We start from the raw sequence: 2,331 nt of genomic DNA on the forward strand, positions 1-2,331 counted from the left end.
GGTCGCCGCGGCCGCGAGCGCGGCCCGCTCCCACGCCAATTTCCTCGTCGCCTCGCCCGACATCCGACGCGCCGCCTCCGTTTTCCCAACCCCACTCCTCACCCCTACAAAACGCCACGTGCGCAGGGGCAACGGCGAGGGGGAGTTTGTGTTCTGGCGGGGGGAGCTGCTGGCGGGCTGCCTGGACAAGGCCCAGTTTGGGAAGTTCGGCCTCGTGCACGCCATGCAGGTGCAGGGTGACCCCAACCCCTCCTCCAGGAAGGCGGCCTAGGTAGCGACACTGAATGTCCCCACCCCCTGGTCTTACGTCTGCGAAACTTCACTGCTCTCACCCCTCTGCCTCAAGACGCAACAAGACGGACCCGCACCCTACTCTATCTGCAACAATGCACACACACACACACACACACACACATGCACAACCCCCTGCCTGGGACAGCATACAACACATCTCTGCCTGGGACCCAGACCCCCCAACCATGCCATGCCCCCACCCGCCCCCCCCCCTCCTGCAGGAGCTGTACGGCAACGGCGTAGCGGGCGAGATGCTGTCTGCCCTCAGCCGCCTCATGACGCTGTACCTGCAGTGGCACGGCTTCACCTGCGGCATGGACGACCTGCTGCTGGTGCCCGCGGCGGAGGACGCACGCCAGGCGGTGCGCGGGCGGGGCGGTTTTGTTTTGGGGCGGGGCGTGGGACCTTGTTGTCTGTTGGTTGAGGGGTGTTTTAGGGTGCAGTGGAGCGGGTGCGGCTGGCCCGCAGCTTCTGCTGCGGCGGCTGCAGGCGGAGGGTCTGTGAAATCGTTGGTCCCGGTGACGGCGGGTGCGACTGGGGAGCTGGGCGGCGTGACTCACGGTGACGTCATATGCTGCACACGCGCGCGTGTGTAGGTGCTGCGGCGCGCGGAGGCGGCTGCGATCAGCGCGAGCGCGGTGGCGGGCGGCGCGACGGGCGCGGCCGTGCCGGCGCCGGGCGCGCTGCTGGCGCGGCCGGGGGCGGACGCCAAGGAGCGGGAGGAGGCGCGGCGGAGGTGCGCTGAAATCGAATGCACACGTATCTGTTTCTGATGCTGAACGGCATCGGGGTGGTGAAGCTGACACAGGGCAGCCGGCGGAGACGGCTGCGAGAGGCCGGCGCGAGCGTGCCCAGCGGCTGCTGTTCCACCCCCCCCCCCTCTGCTGTGCGGCGCGGGCGGGTCAGCCGCGGGGGACGGACCCTCCGTCGGCGTGTGCGGGGCACCCCGTGTGGGCGCTTGGTGCACGCTTCGACGGCCCTGACGCGCGCGCCTCGGCGCCGTCCCAATTGCTCTATTCCTCGCAATACCTCACTTGCCCCCTCTTCCAATTGGCAATGCAAACGCCAGGTTCATGTCTGCGGCGGTGGGGGTGTCTGACTCCCTGGGGGAGCGGTACCGGTCAAACAGAGATCAGGCGGGCAAGGTCCATGACATGAAGGTGCGCGATCTGATCTGATCTGGTCCGATCTGATTCTGATTCTGACCTGGTCTGGGCTGACCTTGGAGCGCTTGGTCTAGTGGTGGCGCGGGGCTGCCCCGCAGCGCGCGTGGGCGGCCTGGGGCGATGCCGTTTGTAGAGCGCATCCGTTCAGGTGCATTGTACCCGGGCAGCACACCCTGTGTCAACACGCGCCCGCTCATCTCCCGCACTCACCACACCTTGATAGACCACATGTTCCTTCCCCCTCCCCTCGCCCAAACGACCGACCCCTGCAGGTCACGAGTGCGATGCACCCGCTGTCTTCAGAGGCCATCAAGGCCTGCATCCCCTCGGGACAGGTGCGCGCGTACGCCGCCGCCCGATGATTTCGACACAACAACGGTTTCAACCTCATCGTCTCGAGAAATGGCCGAGCACTGCACGCATGCACGCATACACACACGTTCGCACTTACACACACACACACACACACACACACACACTGACATACACACACACGCGCACGCACAAATACACACACACGCACAGGTCAAGCCGTTCCCCTCCAACTGCATGAGCCTCATGACCGTGTCTGGCGCCAAGGGCTCCCTCGTCAACTTCAGCCAGATCGCGGTGCTGCTGGGCCAGCAGGAGCTGGAGGGACGGTGAGCGGCGCGAAAAAAACAAACGCCCGCAGCCCGCCTCGACCTGGGGACCCGCACAACAGGAATGGCGCGTGCGTCGCCAGCAGGACCCTCAGCCGGCGCACTGCGTGACTGCAATTTGCACAGCTTGCAGCAGCCGATTGCAGCAACAACCCACTCCCAGCCCCGCCCCCAGCCTCCGCTTCCCCCAACACGTCTAAACAACGGCCGCCCCTTCGCCTGCCCCCGCC

General features: G+C 66.3%; 1 protein-coding gene across 1 annotated transcript; it reads left to right on the top strand.

The window, feature by feature from the left end:
- Positions 1-223: 223 nt before the first annotated feature.
- MNEG_15919 (DNA-directed RNA polymerase I subunit A1) lies at positions 224-2,105 on the top strand (the record flags this gene model as incomplete). The annotated part of the gene is made up of 6 exons (XM_014035610.1): positions 224-229; positions 516-656; positions 891-1,030; positions 1,364-1,454; positions 1,733-1,795; positions 1,986-2,105. The coding sequence occupies 6 exons, from the start codon at positions 224-226 to the stop codon at positions 2,103-2,105; spliced, it is 561 nt and encodes a 186-aa protein (XP_013891064.1).
- Between the last annotated feature and the right edge of the window lie 226 nt (positions 2,106-2,331).

This window comes from Monoraphidium neglectum, assembly GCF_000611645.1.
Source record: "Monoraphidium neglectum strain SAG 48.87 unplaced genomic scaffold scaffold05793, whole genome shotgun sequence".
In the NCBI taxonomy this organism is placed as follows: Eukaryota; Viridiplantae; Chlorophyta; class Chlorophyceae; order Sphaeropleales; family Selenastraceae; genus Monoraphidium; species Monoraphidium neglectum.